The 20483-nt window shown below is 51.5% G+C and overlaps 1 protein-coding gene across 1 annotated transcript in view; it reads right to left on the bottom strand.

Annotated features, from left to right (window-relative positions):
- Positions 1–19096, bottom strand: part of LONRF2 (LON peptidase N-terminal domain and ring finger 2) — a 35399-nt gene extending 16303 nt beyond the window's left edge. Inside the window, exons 1-2 of the mRNA XM_075426742.1 lie at positions 18334–19096; positions 3360–3478 (exon numbers count right to left, since the gene is read on the bottom strand). Coding sequence (XP_075282857.1) covers positions 3360–3478; positions 18334–19096 — 882 coding nt within the window. The remainder of the gene's footprint in view (positions 1–3359; positions 3479–18333) is intronic.
- Between the last annotated feature and the right edge of the window lie 1387 nt (positions 19097–20483).

The following is a 20483-nucleotide window of genomic DNA, read 5'->3' as shown; positions in this document are numbered from 1 at the left end:
CAGGACAGAGATGATTTCTCTCATAGCTTATTTGGCTAGATACGACCAACAATATTATGAATTTAGGGCAACTTCTCAAAGCTTAACCTGAAACCTTTTACCCCATCCTACCTCTCCCACATCCTGGACAACACATCCATGGCCAACAGGTAGGATGGTCAGCTTGGGGACAAGTCCTACTTTACTTGTTACTGTAGCAAGAGATGAATGCCTCACCTCTGAATTTCCCTGCGGATATAAATTTGCAGTTCAAATCTGACTATGGAAATCTCTTCTTTAACCATGAAAGGAAACTAAGTGTGCATTTAAACATTTGCCTCTTGCTTATTAGACGGAAGTGTGCTCTGCAAGTCGACCTATGATCCACATGACTGTCTCCAGGCTGTGCTGAAAGTACAATTTCACTACCCCGAGTGACTGGTTAGATAAGCAGATACACTTTTCTATTCTTCATACCAATGCCAAAAGATCCAGTATCACATAATCTTCCCAAGCAGGTACCTCCCTCACTCTTCCAATATAGTCCTTGAAGCTGAGGCACTTTATGACCTTTACCTTTCTACCGTTGGGAAGAAGGAGGCTTGTACCAAAAGCAAGTAACGGGCACTGTGTAGGACAGGTTAATTAACATACATCATTTGGTGACCTGAACAAAAAGTCTCAGGACACACCAGTTTCTCAAAGCGAGATACATTTTCCATTTCCTGAATGCAGTAAGAAGAGGGGTACTGTGACCCTGACCTTCTCATCTTGACGCTTGCACAGTCTCTCTATAACCTTTTTAGAGAGGTCCTAACAAGCCTGGCATCGCTGTCAGGATTCCCAGTTCAAGAAAGATAAGGAGCTACTGGAGAGAGTCCAGCGGAGGGCTACAAGGATGGTGAGGGGACTGGAACATCTCTCCTACGAGGAGCGGCTGAGGGAGCTGGGCTTGTTCAGCCTGAAGAAGAGAAGGCTGAGAGGGGACCTAATATATACTTACAAATATCTGAAGGGTGGGTGTCAGGAGGATGGGGCCAAGCTCTTTTCAGTGGAGCCCAGGGACAGGACAAGGGGCAGTGGGCACAAACTGAAGCACAGGAAGTTCCGTCTGAACGTGAGGAAGAACTTCTTCCCTCTGAGGGTGACGGAGCACTCGAACAGGCTGCGCAGCGAGGTTGTGGAGTCTCCTTCTCTGGAGATATTCAAGATCCGCCTGGACAAGGTCCTGTGCAGCCTTCTGTAGGTGACCCTGCTTCGGCAGGAGGGTTGGACTAGATGACCCACAGAGGTCCCTTCCAACCCCTACCATTCTGTGATTCTGTGTGATTCTGTGATTGCTCCACTGTGCTGGGGAGGCTACACGGTCGCTTGGCCTCGTCCTTTGGGGCCGCAAGAACAATCTCCTTATCCAAGCTGCAAGGGAGGACTGAGCTGGGCTGCCTATGGACAAAATACCCGAAGATCCAACACCAGAAGCTAGGCCCTGGGACTAGAGGCGCCTACATTTCAGAGATTAGTGCTGCCACCATCCCTTTCCTATTTTCACACAGCCCTGAGGAGCACCAGATTGAAGGGTAAGGTCCAGGCAGGATCTCGTGCAGCAGGCAGGAGGGCATCTGTTTCTATTCACCACACAAAAGTACAACTGGAAACCTCTCCCTGCCTCAGAGAGTCCAAGGACCTGGTTTTCACAGCAACTGAAAAGAAACCAACTTGCCTATTGCTCTAATGACTACAGCAGACTCAGGAGCTTCACCAGTAACTCAGCGAGCCACCACATTTCAGTTACCAATAAGCCAAAAGGTACTGCCTCCCAGGAGCTACTCTCAGAATGAGTTTAATTTTATGTTTGTTTGGGTGGGGTTTTTTTTGTGGTGGGTTTTTTTTGTTTGTTTTTTGTTTTTTGTTTTTGTTAACTGCACAGTGCATGTTTGAGCTAATCTCTGCCACTGGATGAGATGCTGCAAGACACACAACAAAGCAGATGCCCAGGATTCCAGAAGAACATGGATTCTGGGTCAGCACAGCCTACATGGAAGTTTTCACACACACAAGCAAGCACAAGTGAAATGCGTCTGTGACACTCCTGGTTACGCCATGATGACAAATTTCATTTTCAATTAGCATTCTTCAGAGATGTGATTAACAAAATCTTTATCCGCCTACGACTGACACGCATCACATTTCCATGGATTCAAGGCAAACAGAGAAGACGCTACAAGAAAACATCTGAACGTGCGTAATTCATCTTTCTCCCTCTGCACAGAAACCCAGCCAACGCCACCCAAGATGGATCCCTGACTTGATGAGAAATGATCCTAGACAGCAAGGCAAATTGGAGGCGGTGGGAAGATTATGAACTGCCTTCACATATGGAAGTTTTTAATGGGTGAGAAGACAGATAGCCTTCAGAGACAAATATCTAACTTGTCAGAAACCAGACACTTCAGACAGCACCTCTCTGCTCGCCCCACGTCTTCCCCAGCTGGAAACAGAGAGCTAGTTGCAGCCCCCTGGGCTGAGGCAGGCAGCTGAGGGGTTCATACAACACCTCCTTAGTCTTCGCAGGGAAGCCAAGGTCTGCCTGAAATCCCTCCCTGATCCCCCATGCTATCCTCTCTCCAGGTAGCACCCAGGGACTTTATGTGGTCAAACCTGTGCTTCGGTTTTGCTCCTGATGGGTGAGGGACTGACTGGAGGTGTGACCCTAGCGGGGCGAGCCTTCAGACGCCCAGTCTACCCTCAGGCAGCCGGCAGTAACGACAGCCACCATATGCTTCTTCCATTTCTCACTCATAACATCCTTTCTGACGCTTGCTTCCAACTACCCAAGAGCAATGCTCATTGCAGCACCTCCTTTCATTGCGAAAAAAAATCCCAACCCCCTCTACGAATCACCAGGACACATGCAGGAATCAGAGATGTGAACTCTTAGTATCAAAGGGGAGGGAATTGCTGAAATACAGTCTGTGATGCTCCTCAGAAAGACACGGTGGCCAGCAAAGCCACCCACCGCCTGGGACACACCATCCCAACGGGAACCGCAGGGCCATCCCGGGCTGCTGGAGCCTTAGGGACCCGATTTTGCTGCCAAGCTGCAGCACTAGCCCTAACACACCAACGGACACCAGCACAAAAAAAAGGAAACAAAACACATCACCGGCTGCCCACCACCGAAATTCCACTGGCTGGAGACATGCTAAGGACCTTTCAAGACTTGTCCTATGAAGAACTTCGCTTTCAGTAGACATTCCCAGCCCTGCTAATGCTGTGATGTTCTTCCAACAATGCCCTCAGCAGCACTGTCCCCACCACAGAGAGAAGCCCCAAGAACAAGCAATTTTCATTTTGGTCTTTACGACATGCAAGCACCATACCGCAGGCCAGTGGGGTTTGTTGCGGCAGAGGACATCTGCGTCGTGGAGAGCTTGCTGGTAGTTTTTCATCGACGTACAGAGTTCTGCTCGCTGTGCTATGAGTGAACACTTGCAAGAGGCTGGAAAACAAAAAAGAATACAAGGAGCTCCATTAAAAGAAGCACTAGTACATGTTAAATACACAAACCTAATTTCTAGCCAGAGTAACCTAAAAAGCACTACTGCACAATGGTTACATTTATACTCTCCTGTAATGGAAAAGAGGCAATTCCTTCCTTCTGCCCTTCCTAAAATATATTCCTCTCAGCCTGGAAGCAACCTCTGTGTTTTCTCTAGCGGGACAGATTTCATGTTCACATATAGGACGTCACCTGCTCTTTCCCTCGCCTTGCTTACAGGACACTTAAGAAAACAAAAAGCCCCCCCAGGATGCCTTTGCTTGAAAGAAAACAGCATACACAGACACCACCAATGCAGGACTCCAGCTAAAGCACTTCCCTTCCCATAACCACTCCTGCAGTCTTCACATTTCATATCCACTTGCCACCCGTGTACCTTGTCCTCCTTAGGGCAGGCAAACCTCCCACCATCACACACATTGCCTCAGTACCACACATTTCATGAACCCTTCAGTTTGTGTCGATTACGAACTTCTCCGGCATTTTACTCTGTCCTTTCCTAAGGCCTCTATAACACATTTTAAGACGGAAATCTTCCTCCAGCATAGAATTTCACAGAACCACAGAAAAACTTTGGCTGGTCCACGTTCAGCTTGTCCACCGGCACCTCCAGGCCCTCTCTGCAGTGCTACCGCCCAGCCCAGCCCATCCTGTCGCACGGGGTTGTTCCGTCCCATGCTTGCTTGTCTTCCCTGAAGTAGGCAAGATGGGTCAGCCTGTGCCCCAGGTTGTTGGTCTGGATGGCAGCCCAGCACATTAACTGCTTCTTCCTCCCCCAGTTTGGTGTCAGGGACAAACTTGCTGACGGTGGCTCTGCCCGCTCATGGAGGCTGTTAATGAGGTGTTGAACTGCGTCAGCCCCATTACCAACATCTGAGCTACGCCACCGGTAGCCGTCCGCCCAGCAGCCCTCAAGCCACTAACCACCAGCACACGTCAGATGGCCCAGCCAGCTCTCCACCCGTCCCACCTGTATCTACCTCCCCGGCTTGGCCAGGAGGATGCCGTGGCAGGCTGCGTCAGCCGCCTTGCGAAAACACGCTAAGCCCCAAACAACGCTCTGCCTTTGTCGCTAAAGCAGTTACCTCATCTATGGAGATGAGATTTAAGTGCGATCTGGTCTTGGTCATTCTTGACCTTCATGTGCTGGGAAAGTCCTCCGGAGGGCTGGAAGCTGGCTGCCGGACGGTGGCAGCTAAGTGCAGCAACCCTTACCCAAACGTGAGTTGATTAAAAATGTCTTAACTGGGACTAAACTTTAAAAACGCTCCAAGGTGTGCCAAGAGACAGTACTCTCTTATTTCTACAAATCTTAAACTTCACCTCCAAGCTAGCTCTTGATCTCAAGACTTTTCCTGCAGCATCAGTGCCTGCAGGGCCCTTGTCTCCATACCTCTCCTGCTCTCTCCAGCCTGCTTTGGCTTCACTGATCACATTTCACTCCAGCACGAGCATCCTAAACACGTCCTCAGTACGAGCACATTGCCCATACAAAGCCTGGGCATAGACACACAGACTAAGCATATCACTGCTGCAGGTGCCACCACTCAGCCAGTCCAAGCACCTACCAGGAGGGATGGCCCAAGAACACGTCCCCTTCCTGCCTCCTCCTCCACTCCCTTGAGCTAGCACTCACGCAGCAAACCCGGTTCGCGTGGTTGCAGACACCCAGAGCAAGGAATCAATTGACTGAAAGCTAATCCACTAAAAAACAAATACAGAAAAAGGTTTAAGAGGATCGGTTTCCTCCCAGCTGGCTCACTGTACAGCCACGCAAACGCGAGTGCCAGGACGAGGGACGAGAAAGAAAGCAGCAGCAAGGACTGCTGCCTTTTTCGGCTGTAGCGTGGACTGAGGCCAGATACCCTAACTGCAGAATGACATACCAGGGCGATGCTGTTGTCCCAGCAGCTAGAGACTACACCTAAAACAAGGAGCCCTGCAAAAGCTAGTTCACACTATGGGGTTTGTCTTGGTTTGTTTTTTTAACTATTACACATGCAGCCTGCTGCAGTGACCCACATTTCTAGCTGACAATTCTTAAAAAGACTGCAACTTAAATGCAATTGAAAACAATTAACCTAAGATCTTCAGAGGCAAGCTTTTTTCCTTCTTTTAGCAGACGCTTAAATATGAAATTATTTAACTAAGCTACCATTTGAACAGTCCGTGTCTTCTGTTTGTACTTCCATCACCGTTCTCTGCCGCAGGGTGCCCGTGCAGAGCCTGCGGCGGGGGGCAGACGCAGCCAGCAGAGGTGGGTGCCTCAGCAGCCAGGCAGTGCCCGGGGAGGGGGCATTTTGTGGCACCGGGGGGGAAAGGCAGCAGCGTGAGACTGTGGGGCAGGCAAGGCAGCTTCCCGCTTCTGGTCACTCCTGTGTGCTTCGGCCACACTGACGCTTCCCAGCACTTTTCAGCACGCAACTCAGCACAGTTCGCAGAGAGGTAACAGCTTCTTCAGCTCTTTTTCGGGATCTTGTCTCCGCTGCGAAAGTTTTAAGCTAAAAAAGCCGCCGCAGAGCACAACGGTGTGGCAAAGGCTGCAAGTCCTCCCAAAGCAAAGTCCAGAGGCTCTTACAACATGAAGGGAAAATAACAAGCTACTGAAAAAACAACCACCCTATGGCAAACCAGAGAAAGCTACAGATATTCAGGGCTTGTACCTCTTGTGTGTTCACTGAGTCTCAATCAGACAGCCTAAGGTGTGTCCCATCTTAATGAGCAACTGGCAAGGAATGTTTAGTTAACTGAGAGAAAGAGCGTTAAAAAAAACCCCAACAGCAAAACCAGGTTTGCTAGAGAGAACAGTATTTATGAGACTACAGTATAACAGGTTTCCTGTAGGGAGATGAAGCGACTCGACAAGACACCATAGCTGGAGCAGTGCCCGGCCGCCTCCAGTCCAGCTCACCGCAGTCAGAGACACAGCAGCACAGCCCAAAAGCCGGCCGGCTCCCAGTGCCCGACCCGCTTGGTGCCCGACCCCTGCGTCTCCTCATCCCCAGCCTCCTGCTGCCGGCAGGACCGAACCAGCAGGGTCCGCAGCCGGTCCTCGGGCAAGGCTCGATGGACTGAGACCTCACTCTCCATCAGTGGAACTGCAGCATCAGCTTCAACTTTGGGTACACGTGGAAGGGGGAAGAAAAAGTGACTATCCAGCTACAGCCTAAATAACTACAGGGTTTCTATAAGCACTGTGACATAGGGTTGCTCCATGCCACTGCATGGGCCGTGGGGAAAAGAACTAGTCACAGAAGGTGGACAGTGAGGGCTTGAGGGCATACAGAGTTTGTGAACGCTGCTAGATGCCAGTATGCTAAATAGCAACTGTCAAGTTTATTTGGAAAAAAAGAAGTCGCACAATAGCCGATGGTTTATTTTAAAATAATGCACTCATTCTTTCTGTTGGAGGTTAAAGAAAAAAGTATTTATTTTATGAAATGACTTATTTCAGGCCAAATTAAAAAAGATAAGCGTAGAAAATTTTACTGTTTCCACAATACCAGCAGATGGCATTTCCTGAATCAAACTCTTCTGGGAGCCTGCAGCTGCACGGCAAAATTTATGTCCCTGTCAGCATCAGGGATCCACCGCTGAGGCTCCCAGGATCTGCGGCTCCGGGCAGCCGGGACACAGAGACTTCCTCGGAGCCGCCGGTCCTGGGAGCCTTCCCACGCCGCTCCCTCCCAGCCGTAATCCCACGGCACCAGCCAAACCCGGCCCAAGCAGCACCCAGAGCCGAGGGGCACGGTGGCTTCCCGCCTCCCAGACCCTCCTGGCGACCGCCAAGTATCGCCTACCTTGAGCTTGGATTTTCCAAAGTCGCTAACTTGCCACTCACACCACCTGCAGATGTCTGTTAGATCACGCTTTTACTTACGCAGAAGCTAACACCCAAAATTGCTTTTCCAGATATGCCCAAACATTCAAGTTTTTTTAAAAAAACTATGTTTCTTGAGCTGGGGAGGCTGCCAGGAGAATAGGACTCCCCAGAATACCCTTGTTCGAGGAAGGCAGCTAGAGCAACTAAAAATTCACCAAACTGACCGTAGATGATGACAGAGTTTTACTGTAACAAACAACCGCTGAGATTTATTGCAGGAACTCAGCACAGAAAAAGCAAGTTTAAAGTTGCTAGAACTCCCTAATCCTCCTTATCTGACATTTTTTCCTAGAAAAATACAATTTATTCAGATCTATTTCAGGACAGAAACAATGTCATCACAAAAACACCTTTCAGTCTCACTAGTAAGAGTCAGCCTGCCCGGGACTTCAGGGGAAGTTTTTCCCACATTTTAAAAAAACTTCTGCCCCTGGAGAGAAGAAGAAGTTTGGCTTGCTTTGTTACATTATGCATTCCATTCTGAACAATTCAGTATTGAAAGCCTTTTCATAAGCTTGAAAAATAACATGAAACATTTATTTTCATTTCAGTGAGAAATTAGCAAGATTTAGTAATTAACTGAAGAGCAAGCTAGTTTTTCTCCTCCAGACTTCATGCAAGCATGACAAGTCCGTGCACAAAAATGGACGCACAGGGGTGGTTTGTGGGGGCAGGGAGAGGGTGGCAGAGAGGAAGGAGCATGCTTGATAAAATAATTAACAGAAGCAGTAAAGACATTCAGGACATTCAAATAAAACTTCATTCCACAGCAAAGACGAAAACCAGGGTGAGCTTCCCAAAACTGATTCAGAGGTACAGTGAACATGGTGGCATACATGCAATCAGCAAGTCCACATTTTCTCACTTGTCAGTCCACCTTAATTGGATTAATAACTGGATTGAAAAAAATTAATATTTTCTGAATACCATGGCATTTCCTCCCTGCATTTGTATCGCTGTCAGTCTTCAGGAGGTGAAGTAACCAAAGACCTTAGGGGAAGTGTGCGAGAGGTTTTAGCACACAGAGGATGCAAGGAAAGAAGCCCCTTCCTCCATAAGCCAACCCTTGCAACCAAGCACCCTTCCACTGCGACAACGAAGCAGGCACTTGCAAACAGTACTCTGCAGGCACCACCTGCTCTGACGGAGTCTACCTCCCATCAAGCTCTACTTACTGTGTTTTCTTTTATTTTCATGCAGATATGACATGTTTTTCTTCATGGTTTTTCCTTCTTCAGAAGTGCCCATTACAAATTTCAAAACGTCACCCCAAGCCAAAGTTTTCTCTCTCATCACCTCCACGGGGAAGCCAACTCGGACGCCGCCAGCGAGCCTCAGTATCCCCAGCCCCACTAGGCAGCTACCGAGCTGATCCATGCCCGACTGGGATTCTACCTCTACACGTAACCTAAGTGCACAGCGCACCAAGATGAAAGAGCAGAGGAGACCTATTTAAACCGGGGTGGACACATTGCCACCTCACTTCACTAGCAGAATTGAAACCGCAACGCTCTCCCCTTGCCTTCCCACCCAAAGATACAGGACATCCACCCGCTTGCTTCTTTGCCCTGCAGCATGCTTACCTAGGTGCTCTCTGCTCTGGGGGACAGGGAGACATCAAGAAACTCCCTCATATTATCACTTTGACTGAAAAAAAAAAGACACTGGCAACAGGCAAGCTGGATTATTCTTAAGGACATACAAATTTAAGGACATATAAATTTAAGACTGAACTAACTTCTCTCCGGGCCTCTGTATTTTGCTGTTCAAAAGCCTAGACTTAAGAACACACATATTTCTGTGTGCTGGACAAAATGCTTTAGATTCCCAGCAGTTTTATTTCAGGCTCAGTAAGTCCTCAGCTAGGAAGTTCCATACGTTATTTAAAGCTGGACTGTCATCACCACTAAGCACGGCTAATCACTACTCCCATCATTACTCTGGAGAAACACCGTAAGGGAAGTTAGACGTTACCTGGAGAAGACTTGCTACAAAGAAGGTGCAGCTATCTTCGTGCCCTTGCTTTCATGTTGCACCTCCAGCACTGTGAGGCAGAAGCATGCCAGACCAATTACATCAACCTAGGGTTTAGTTTGCATTTCCACAACTGCAAAGCCAACGATAACCTTCTTTACAAACCCACTAAGTGATGAATTGCATGGTACAGCAAAAGCCCTCAATTCAAGAATGTCCCAGCAGAGAGCTAAGTGTAATATGTCAGATCCTCGCTCCCTCCTAACCAAATTCTAATCTTTCAAAGCTTTGCTAGATGCATGCTACTCTTTCCAGATAAAAGAGCACGAATCAACACCTCCTCTCTATATTTTCAGTTCCCACTCTACCCTTTGGAGATTTGGGCATCACTTCAGGTGATGCACCCCAAGTCCATCTGTGGCTGCTTGGCTCTAGTACAATAAAACCAGTAAGTGCACAAATATGACTCATTTTCAGTGCTTAGTAGCTCTCCCACCATCTAGTGCGGAGTTCGGGTAAGGTTTCCTGCCAAAGCCTCAGTCAGAACCAAAGCATCCTCTCAAACAGCAGGTACTGCTCCAAAGCAAGATGCCTATGGATTGAAGTACAAAGACATAACAAGAAAGCTTCAAAACCAAAACAAAACACCCCACGAAGTCAAACCCCTGCCTGACCCCCAAAGCACCCAAGGAAAAGTCCTGACCTCCCACAGAAACGCAGAGCTGTGCAATGTGCACACAAACCTGGGATTGCAAGGAGACTCCAAAGACACCTTGTGCTTCCCAGCCAGGCAGGACCAGCCAAGCCGGTCTGCCACGACCAGAGTTAACAAGATCAACTTACAGCCAGATAGTCCATCATAATATGACTTCACTGGTGACAACCTAGCTGCCCTCTTTGTCATGATCAGTACCTAAGCTACATTTCTACCAGCTACTCTTCGGGTCTCTATAACCTTCTCTTTCCTGTTAAGGCTTATTTCAGCCCACAATTTCTGACTCTTTGTAAGTTGCAAAAAAGACCTTCTTGTTTCTCAGTTATCACCTCACTGCTTCTGTCCTCAAATAGAGTCGATCACTTAATACATTTGTAAAAGAGAAAAGGAGTGGTGCAGTATCCTACTAACTTTAAGATTAGGAAGCACAAATCAGTTCTATGAATGTCTTCTGCCAAAAGCAAAAGACACCCTGTTACACTTTATCATAGCAAAAGGAAAAGAGAATATGCTGTTTGAAGGGACTTCAAAAATTCTTCAGGCTTTCTGATATGTAGGTATAGCTTGTTCTCTAGGATTGCTGAAGTAGTTCATTTATTTATAGAAAATTACATCTGGGTTACATACACGGAGGAGGGGGGAATACTCACCCTATCTTAAGTGGTATATCACTAAGTTACACAAGCAATGTTAACCACTTAAAAAAAACCCACACCCAAGGACTGTCTAGTGTACAGCATGATGCCTCCTCCCCTTTGCGCCCATGATGGCCAAGCCTCCTGCCCACCACACAGCCCTGCAAAGCCCCTGCCTTCAGTAGACCCCCTGCAAGCGGGCAAAACTTCCAGAGATCCAGCCCCAGGATCTGAGCTTTCAGCCACAAGCTCTTTACAAATCAGCGGTAATACGAGCTCCTGTTCCAAAGCACTTGACACATTTCCAGTGGTGTCATACATGAAGTATTTACTACTATTTTTCAAGCACTACCTGAGTAAAAAAGGGGGGGTGAGAGACAGAAGTCTGCAAAATCTTTCAAGTTTAAAAATAACACTCAGACTACTGCAGCAGTCTCTAGGTAGCCTTGACTCCTACTTTCGCACATTTTTCTGCCCTGTAAAACAGAACAAAGAGTTGGAGAGACACTTCAAGCACATTCCAAAAGGCACTTTTATAGAGGGATGCGAAATTCCTTTTTTAGCACAAATCCTCTGAAAGCAGCAAGCATCTACAGTTTTTTGTAGCATGTAATTTCAGAAAGACTCCCTCTTACTCTTCACTTAGAAGTCACTCCTTTAGGAGCTACAAAATTACATCTTCTGCTGATAAATTATTAAAATGATCAAACCACATCTGCTGTTCCTGGAGTCATGACAGCTGTCTACCGTGGCTTTTTTTTTTTTTTTTTTTTAAACGGCTGGTACAACATCAAAGACTTGTTTTTTTATGACTGGAAACTGTTCCCAAGACCCTGTGAGAAAGTAAGACACAGTCAACCTCTTTTTTTACGACATCAGAAAAAGACAACTGACCTTATCTTCTAATAGCAGTCTTCTAGAAACAGCATACAAAAGAGACCATTAAAGGGTACTAAATACGCATAATTCGCATATAGGTGCATGTGGACTCCCTCTAGCAGTTTTCTCTGAACAACACGACTTCAGTGCAAGTGCACCACTAAGAAGCACAAGTCCTTAGAAAACAGCAGCAGAGTTCATGAAATGCATACTATGGCATCAGTCACCTCTATAAAAATTTACACACAGCTTTCTAAAGAGAGTTCAGCAGCTTCCCTTTGCAGACAGGGACTCTGCTTCTTCTGACCCTGACCCATAACCATAACAGAAACCCTTCAGCCATCAAGTCTGCAGCAGGATACCACCAGGAGGCTGTCCCACCAGCCCACGAAGAAATTCCGATCATCTTCTTCCCCCCTCAACTGAAACAACTCAGAAGCAGGCTTGGAAGGAAAATGCCCCAAAAGATAATTTGGGAGGCATGGCAAAACACTCGCCCATAGCTATCTTCTTTATGGCTGTAAGCACTCAGCCCAAGTCTGAGAACATTTGGCTGGAAGTTTGCCTATGCCGTGCTCTCCAAGAAGAGGAGCAACCCCACAACCTGGCATTTACCTAGCTGGAAAATCTACGGCAACTGTTCCCAAATCAACTTGCACTGAAGGTCTGTAGCTTTAACAGCTTGAGAGCCAGTATGGGAGGTTGAGAGATAGAATCATAGAATGGTTAGGGTTGGAAGGGACCTTAAAGATCATCTGGTTCCAACCCCCCTGCCATGGACAGGGACATCTTCCACTAGACCAGCTTGCTCAGAGCTCCATCCAACCTAGCCTTGAACACTTCCACGGAGGGGACATCCACAGCTGCTCTGGGCAACCTGTGCCAGTGTTTCACCACCCTCATGGTGAAGAATTTCTTCCTAATATCTACTCTAAATCTGCCCTCTTTTAGTTTACAGCCATTCCCCCTTGTCCTATCACTACCCACCCTTGTGAAAAGTCCCTCTCCATCCTTCCTATAGGCCCCCTGCAGGTACTGGAAGGCTGCTATAAGGTCTCCCCACAGCCTTCTCTTCTCCAGGCTGAACAGCCCCAACTCTCTTAGCTTGTCCTCGTAAGAGAGGTACTCTAGCCCTCAGATCACCTTCGCGGCCCTCCTGCAGCAAGACACACTTATTTTCTCCGTGCAACGCTGCTAGGTTTTTTTTCTTTGTTTTTTTCTACCTGTTTGAGAGTTACCTTTGTATAGGGGAGGCGGAAGGGAAGGAAAAGCCAAAGATAATGCATCAACTACCCACCCACCTAGCCAGTACACCAACAGTAGCATAACTGAATTTGTTTCCAAAGACACCAATGCGAACGGCTGCCAGAGGAAACTGGATAGGACAAGGCAGCCACGATGGTTTGCAGATGCTCTATACCAAGGTCAAGCCATCCCACTTGCTACCCAAGCAAAGCAGTGGCCACAAGATCAGGAGCACAGAGGCAGCACCAAGCCCCTCGCCACACAAACTCAATGCTTGGCATGGGAGGGCAATGGGGGTATGGTGATCCTGAGCAGGTGAACCCCCAGCATACTACCTAAAACAGCCCAGTGAGCAAGGCTGGGGAGCAGGAACTAGCACTGACACCATCCCAAGACGCTTTATCTGCTTGAGAACCGGCGTATTTTGGACTGAGACCTCATCCTCACATGCCTGACACTCCCTTCACGGCTCTCTTCTACTGCCTCCTGGCCTGTCCCCTTAACTCAGTTCTTACGGAGGGAGAATTTGGAAGGCACCAGGTGAATTTCCATGAATGGCTTAACCACAAAATAAATCAGTGCCGAGTGGCCACATTAAGCTTTCTTATGGATCAGGCCAATTTACAGTGAACCTCCGCCGGGACGAGAGGGGAGAAACGTCTCTCCTCCGAGGTCAGGCCAAGAGAGGCAGATCCTCCTCTTTCCACCAAAGATCTGGAATGCTCCTACGTTTTGTGTCTAGCAATGCCCTAAAGACCACCCCGTGGGCTGGGGGTCACTGTGTGGCTCTCCCCGCCACAAGACAGAGCATCTCCAGCACCCCAGCAGCAGCATCTCCCTCACCTGCCCTGCAGCACGGTATCTCGGGCACCACGCTGGGCTTGACACAAACTCACATCCTCTCCTTGGCCTTTCCTGCACCTCCTTTATCCACTGGAAACAGAAATCGCGGAGAGGACTTGGGAAGAAAAGGCCCCCTTTGCACACAGATCTACCCTTAACTCCAATGTGTTTTTAAAGCTCAGCTGTATCGGGGAGTTTTACGTCCTACATGCTTATTCTGAACTCCTTGGGGGTGGTGGGGGAATTAAAGTCCCGGGCAATTTGAGCAGCTACGACACGCACCAGCTATCCGCCCTCCCAGGAGAAACCTACTCCTGCTCAGAACGAGCCCATCACACCAGAAGTAAACACACTCCGAGGGACTGCCGCAGCTTTCACAGCTCTCCGGAGACAGCGACGCTCCTCAGGCTCGGCAGACCTTGCAGCGGTGGGTAACCACACGCCGGAGCCCACGTGCCTCACACAGAGACAGGGTGTCCTGGCACACCGGTGTGCGGCTACGACGTGTGCCGCTCTGCTGGGAGCCAGACGCAACAGCCCAGCACAGCTGCAGCCCTGAGACTGGGAGAGACCACCCAAGACCTGCCACCACCACCACTCAAGACCTGCCACCACCACCACCACCGCCCCAGCTCAGGAACCAGCACCATTACCGAAATGGCAGCAGCAGCAGGAGCCAGACGGCTGCAGCGCTGGGCCCTGCACCTCCGAGCACACACCTTCAGGCCTATTCACAGGCAAGGGGCAGGGTGCCAACAGGCTGTCTCAGCACGAAGAAGGGCACAGGGACATGGCAGCTGAAGGCATGAGCCACTGTCACCCAAACCCTCTTACACTGTATGTTGGCTTGCTTCCCCAAGCAGAGCTCGGCCTCTCATTTTAAAACCAGCAGACCAGCACCAAGTGTCCAATATGCTCCCACTTGGCCTGCTTAAGACAGTATTTTTTTGATAAATACCGTTCCCTAAGAATGAACTTTGTTGTCATGCTCCCACCCCGATACGGTCTTTGGCCGTACCTGGGAAAAGCCCTATTCATCATCTCCCCTATGAAGCAACAGCCACCTGCTACCTCTGTAACTGGGAACTGCTTTCTAGAAAGAAAAAAAAAAAAAACAAACAAAAACCACTTCCAACAGGACATCCTCAAAATGCCCACGTTAATTTGCCACAGAAACCTAGCTTCCTTTAGGTTCAGGCACACAGCATAAAGGGTCTGTAAGCCTGGATACCCAGAGACAACTGTACTCATCCCAGGCACAGTCCCTCCAGAGTCCATCTCCATCGGAGAGCAGCAGGTCAGAGGAAAAAGGGTGCAGAAAGCACCTGCTGCACAGGAAAGCCCCAAACCCAGACAAAAACAACAAACCACAAACCAATCCTACACACATGTATGATAATATATTTCAGTTTAATTGACCTAAGAGTTCATATAACCAGAAGACCAGTTAGAAGCAAAGAGCGGAAACCCACTGCTGATACCGCAGGTCTCTGAAATTCATTTGCGTGGGGAACAGCCCTGAGAGCAAGATTTGGACAATACTTGATATTCTGATGCCTGAACAGCATAAAGCTTGGCACAAAGAGCGATCCAGCTGGAAACAAATGCTTCCTTTCAAGCAGCCCGACACGTGCTTGCTTTGAAGCTCTGGTAATCAGATACCTTGCAATAACGAGGGATCTATTCCAATGTCTACGGCAGCAAAAAGGCTAGCGACTTTGTTTAAAACAGCAGAGATGACCAAGCTGTGGGCATCTCAAGAGGACTAGAAGGATCAAATAGAAAAGCTGATTTTCTTAAAAAGCACAACAAAAACCCCCACACAGCCACACCTGAATCCACAGCAGGCTATCCAAGCAAACACGGGAGCAGCAGTGGCATTATAGATCCGATAGTTAAGGATAAAAAGATGAACATAATACTTGCTAAGAGTAAGCTTTTGCAAGACTAACTAGTTCTACTGGAAAAAGTTGACAGCTTGAAGGCATGCAGACCTCTTCCAAGATCTGAAATAAGGAGCAGATATTCCAGACTGTACTGGAAATAAAAGTGTACTGGCTCCATGACAGGAGCCTTTTATAGTTTAGACGTGAAGCACCTTGAGAACTGAAATGCAAAAGACAGAAAAGGTTGCAACCAGAATGAGAGAAGTAATTGGTAACTGGAAAAGTTGCTTTAATATTACATCATGCAAAGCCAGTTGTTGCAGACAGAGCAGGAAAGTAATCTGCAAGAAACACCAGTAAAAAAAATCCCACTGAACCGTGCGTCCTGCCAAGAAGCCTGGAGTTTCACCTGACTTTATACAGCAATTGTATAATCAATGTGTTCATGTGCCTTCAGTCTCTTAAAAGAAACTGAAAGGATAACCCACGGCCTTCACTCTCAGTAGTGCTACATAAGCATTTGGAGGTTAAAAAAAAGCACTTACTTTCTCATACGTTAAAAATCTTAAATACCTGACAGTGGCTCACAAGCTTTTCAAGCTCCCCACATGCTAACACTTAAGAAGTACTGAACAGTTAGAAAACACACATCTTTTGGGGTTTTTTTCCTCCTATGTACCGCAGTACTGGGTTGGAAAGCAAGAAGGCAACTCCAGCAAGCCAAAAGGCAGTACCTGATGAGTCTGTGGTAAGAATTTCAGAACACAAGGCTCAGACGGCAGTTCAACCTGTGAGAAACAGCATCGGCACGCACAAAACGGGGGAAAAAAGGTGAAGGGCTGGGGGGTGGGCTGTCCTTCAGCAACCGGAATTTGAATCCGCTACCGGGAAGGTACAACGTGTCAGCCTACAGTTTTAGGATTTCAAAAGCTAGCAAGATACCTGCTATTATTTTTAATTAGAATTAAAAGAGTCTTATTAAGCAATTTTAGCGTCACTGACAGAGCGAGGAGTTTCTGACCAGACTTCCAGAGTGCTCGGGAAGTCACAGAAGACAGAAATAAAGACCCTGCGAGGGAGTTACCTGGAGACCCTGAGGCACAGCTGGAGGTACACGCTGCAGGGACAGGAGGGGGAAGGACCAGCCCTGCACACTACAGCCTTCCCTCTCCTTTCACCCCAGTGCAGGCACAGGAAGAAGCAACAATGAGAAACACTCCTCGAAAACGTCAAGCGCTTATTTCATTGACCAGAAGTTATTTGCCCCAGCAGCGGGACCTTGAACCCTAAAACACCAAGAGGCTCCACGACTGAAAACTCGCTGTACCCGACGGTGACCTACATCACACGCCTCTCCTCTCCCTCCGCCTCACCTTCCTCCTCGGGCTCTCCGTCCTGCCCTACTTTCACAGAGATTACTTCAGCTAAACCGCGTAAGAGTTTTACAGAGAGGACTCAGCTAGGACTGAAAACTTGTCACGTCTAGCTGTGAAGAGCGGAATACGTAGCAGAAGTGACGTTTTCCACGGCCAGCATCAGCTGCAAGGCGACAGCAGGCTACACCACCCCACCCCACACTCTCGTCTCTCAGACGCCCATCGAGCAACCACGGCAAGAAATGGACTGGCGTAACGGTGTGTTTCTCTCCACAGCAGCCAGCAAAATAATAATAAAAATCACAGCCATTTATCCCCAGATGTAAGAACTACGAACAAGGAAAGCGGTTTTACTCCAAGTAGGAAAGGAGCTCTCCCCCAGAGGGAAACTCAAGTTTTCTCTACACTTGCCTTCCGCAGGGATTCACCCGCAGGGTTTCGTCCCCGCTAACCCGACCGGGGTCCCTCCCCCCCCATCCTCTCCCGTTAAACCGGACACCATCACGCCAGCGGATCCCGGGGGGGTTTGCCGAGACCCCGGCCCCCCCCTCCGCGGGCGTTGTAGCTACTCCCGCCGCCCGCCGAGCGCGCACGCAGGCACTACTACACGGCTACAACCCGGCGAGCGGGATCCACCTACTACTCGGCGCAGAGACGGAAAACAACCCCGTTCTGATACACAGAGGCTGCCTTCGGTTTGGCGGAGGCGGGAGGCAGACCGAGCCGTTTTTCTTCGGACCCACGCTTCGCACGCGGAAACACCGCACGCCTACGAGGAGGTTACGCTCCCAGCACGGGCGGACGGCCCCCGCCAGCCACAAGGCGGATTTACCTTGAAGGTTTCGCACAGCCCAAGAGCAAAGGAAATTTCTGAGGCTTTACGCCTGCTGGCACTGCGTTAAGTGCTTCCAGCGGCCACGTCTCGCTGCCGACGCGGCTGCCCGCCGCTGAGTGCACCCCAGCCACCCGCTTCGTTTCTTCCACGGCGCCGCGGCAGGGCTGACCGCGACCACTGCCGCGTGCCCTTCGCTGAAAAGATGGTTTCCCCACAAATAGCAAAAGCGGGTTCTCTAGAAATGCTGCATAATGAGTCATCGACTGCAGGCAGCGAAACGCCGGGCACCTTCCGAGCAAGGACAGAAATAACAGCGGCATCAAAAATAGCCGCTCGCCCTGGGGGAGGGGGCGGGGAGGATTCATTCTTAAAACTTCCCCCGGGTGCCCTCCCCCACCGCTCACCACCAACCCCCTCCCCGCCCGGCCGCTGCTCCGGGGGGATGGGGGGGGGGATGGGGGGGGGGATGGGGGGGGGGGGGTACAGCGCTGCCCTCGCCTCGCCCCCCCCGCCCGGCCGCTCACCCATCTCCAGGGCCTGGTTGTACTTCTCCAGCGCGGCCGGCAGCTCCTGCCGCTCCCGCAGCGCGTCCCCCTCGGCGCGGAGCCGCCGCGCCCGGCTCTCGGCGCCGAACCACTTGTGCAGCAGGCTGCCCAGCACCACGTTGACCCGCGGGCGGGCGGCGAGCGGCGGCGAGGAGGCGGCGGCGGCGGGGGTCGCGGTGGCCGTCTCGGCGGTCGGTCGCCGCGGGCGGTGGCAGCGGCCGCAGTCGCCGGGCTCCTCGGCGCAGCGGCGGCAGTGGGTGTGCCCGCAGTGCAGGGTGACCGGCTCGCACAGCAGCCGCCGGCACAGCGGGCAGGCGAAGAGCTCCGGGGGGCGGCAGCACGGCGGGTCGCCCAGCGCCTCGCCCTCCGCCCCGCCGCCGCTCCAGGGCGGGAGGCGCAGCTCCTTGTCGCGGATGCTGAGGGCGAAGCTCTCGGCCAGCTCCCGCAGCTCCTCCGGCCGCAGCCGCCCCAGCCGCGCCGCCGCGCCGTAGGCGTCCAGCGCCTCGGCCATGCGGCCGGCCCTGGCCAGCGCGTCGGCGCGGCGGAGGCACAGGCCCCGCTCGGGCTGCGGCAGCCCCGCCAGCTCCGAGCCGTAGATCTCGGCCGCCAGCTCGAAGTTGCCGCCGCGGAAGGCCTCCTCCGCCACCTGCAGCATCTCGGCGCAGGGTCCCCCCGCCGCCGCCGACCCGGTCCCGGTCCCGGCGGCGGGGGGCAGCGCGCAGGGCCCCGGGCCCAGCTCCATGCCCGCGCGGCGCCGCCGGCCCCGGGCCGCCCTACTCCATGCCGGGCCCGCGGCGGCGCCGCCGACTCCGGCTCCTTCCTGGGAGGGGACGGCGACGGAAGGGAGGGAGGGAGGGGGCGGGTCGCGCCGCTGCAGCAGGGGGGCGGCTCCCGGGCGGCGGCGAGGGGGGGGGGAGACGGGGGGCGGCCCGCACCGCCCCCACCGGCCCGGCTCCCGGCTTATGTAAGGGGCGGCCGGTTGTGTAAGCCGCTTCCGACCGCCTTCCCCCGGGGCGGCGGGGCCGAGGGAGCGCTCCCTTCCCCCCGCTCCCTCTGGGCCTTCCCGGCCGCCGCCAGGTGCCGGTGCCGCACGTGCCCGCGCGCCGCCGCGCCGCCCCGCCCGCACGTGCGCCCGGCCCGCCGGCGGCGGCGGCGGCTCCCGGCGGGGGGGGGGGGGGGGGAGCAGGCGGGGGGTGTTTCCGCTGCGCCGCCCCCGCTGCGCTCAGCCGCTTCCTTCCCGTTTCCGGGTGCCCGGCCTTAGCCGGCTCCCGGCCGGGGGCTGCCCGCCGCCCGCCCCACGGAACCCTCCCCGGGACCCCCCCCCCCCGCCACGGGGCGGATCGGCCTGGGCTGGGCTGTGTTAGCGGCTGTCGCTTGGTTGTGTTTCCCTGGTCCCCGAGAACGCGAGCACGTGTTCGCTCTTAAATTTAAAAAATATAATAATAATAACAATAAGAATAATAAAGAAGAAGGTTTCCAGAGCCCTTTCCTGCTGCGAGCGGCAGCCTGGGCAGCTCGGCGTGGGCTCCGTGCGCCGTGCTCGCGCCTCGGCGATGGCGGCGATGCAGCTGGAAGTTGGTCAATCGCACGTGAGTCAGAAAGGAACCCAGCTTGCTCCGCAGGAATAACAGGAGTGAAAAGAAAAAAAAGTAGGGAAAAAAAAACCCAACAGGCAACGTTTATTTTGGACAGGGCTGTAAACAAGCTGTTCGGAGGAGCGGGGAGCCTGCGGGTCAGACGGGGAGGTACCCGGGTCCGGCTGGTTTTCAGGTTGCAGCTGGCCTTGCTGCTGCTCCTCACAGAATCACAGAATGGTAGGGGTTGGAAGGAACCTCTGTGGGTCATCCAGTCCAACCCCCTGCCAAAGCAGGGTCACCTACAGCAGGCTGCAGAGGACCTTGTCCAGGCGGGTCTTGAATATCTCCAGAGAAGGAGACTCCAGCCTGTTCCAGCCTGTTCCAGTGCTCCATCACCCTCAGAGGGAAGAAGTTCTTCCTCATGTTCAAATGGAACTTCCTATGCTTCAGCTTGTGCCCGTTGTCCCTTATCCTGTCGCTGGGCACCACTGAGAAGAGTTTGGCCCGCGTTAGGAGAATCTCATCCCTTAACTACTGTAGCAGTTGGTCTGC

This window comes from Opisthocomus hoazin, chromosome 1 (assembly GCF_030867145.1).
Source record: "Opisthocomus hoazin isolate bOpiHoa1 chromosome 1, bOpiHoa1.hap1, whole genome shotgun sequence".
NCBI lineage: Eukaryota > Metazoa > Chordata > Aves > Opisthocomiformes > Opisthocomidae > Opisthocomus > Opisthocomus hoazin.
This window is presented reverse-complemented; position numbering and strand designations above follow the sequence as displayed.